Source organism: Loa loa (genome assembly GCF_000183805.2).
Source record: "Loa loa unplaced genomic scaffold supercont3.3222, whole genome shotgun sequence".
Lineage (NCBI taxonomy): Eukaryota > Metazoa > Nematoda > Chromadorea > Rhabditida > Onchocercidae > Loa > Loa loa.
Window position 1 is genome coordinate 1 of NW_018111400.1, and position 1,075 is coordinate 1,075.

Here is a 1,075-nt window from a genome sequence, read left to right on the forward strand (position 1 = left end):
AAGAAGTTTATGAGCTAGGAGCAGTTAGCTAGTGTGTCTGAGGAAAAATTCCCTTTCCAAACAGAGACCAATTAATCCACTGATAATCGATACCTTGAATCTTTTTTAATTGCGAAACCTTCCTAAACAGTTGTAGTTTTTTTCAGTAAGCATTTTCTTACTATGCCAGCGAATAATGTTGCTGAAGACAGATATAGTTATCTGATTGCACTCTTTAATAGTAAGAAGTAATATGCCAAACAACAAACGGTGCTAAACTATCACTTTATCTCTTACATTCACATGCCAGACATTCATACTATCACACTCATATGCCAGATATTCATACTTTTTGCAAAGCGGATTTGCTTGATGACAGTTCTGAACATCGAGGCATGATTTTTTGTTATTTACACTTAATTCTTTATCATGACATTTTAAAATTCAAAAAACCAACACTAACAAGATTTTCGAACCCATTTTCACGCTGTACAGATGTTACTGTTGTTGTTATCGATTTATACGGCTGATTTTGAAGCTCCAACGTCACTTCCCCATCGTCGTCTAAAAATTAACAACTTGCGACCAACATTTTTAGAACTAATTTCGAAAAGTGAAACGAAGTTAAGTACAGGTAATAAAGTGATCAAAAAAAGCGTTACCGTTTTTAAGGACCGTTATTAAAGAATTGTAAAATTAATAGTCAAAACAAACTACAGTAAGCTACTGAAGTTTAATGTTTTCATTTTATTTTTTTTAATGTTTTCATTTTTTTCCCGTTTAATGTCTTCAGGATCTTTCTCCAGCCCGTTCAAATTCTTCGTCCAGATCTGTACTTTCTTTTCATTCGAAAAGAAATAACGTAGGAGGCACATTAAAGCCATAACTACACTGAAGTAGGAAATACAAAGTTTATTATAAAGATTGGATTTCTGTTAAATGTGGATTATGTAAAGCAAAGGACAAAAAATGTGAAAGCCAGTATCCAAGAATTAATCAGAATATATCATCATCAGTTCCAAGTCATAAACAGTATTTATAATGTATTAGTGTATAAAAAAATGAAATAGGTAGTTTATCTCTCATTAACTTACGT

General features: G+C 32.0%; 1 protein-coding gene across 1 annotated transcript; it reads right to left on the reverse strand.

Annotated features, from left to right (window-relative positions):
- Positions 1 to 442: 442 nt before the first annotated feature.
- On the reverse strand, positions 443 to 863 carry LOAG_15931 (hypothetical protein; the record flags this gene model as incomplete). Its single annotated transcript, XM_003151418.1, has 2 exons — positions 443 to 543; positions 707 to 863. Coding segments are annotated over 2 exons (258 nt in total), but the record flags the coding sequence as incomplete, so codon positions are not given.
- Between the last annotated feature and the right edge of the window lie 212 nt (positions 864 to 1,075).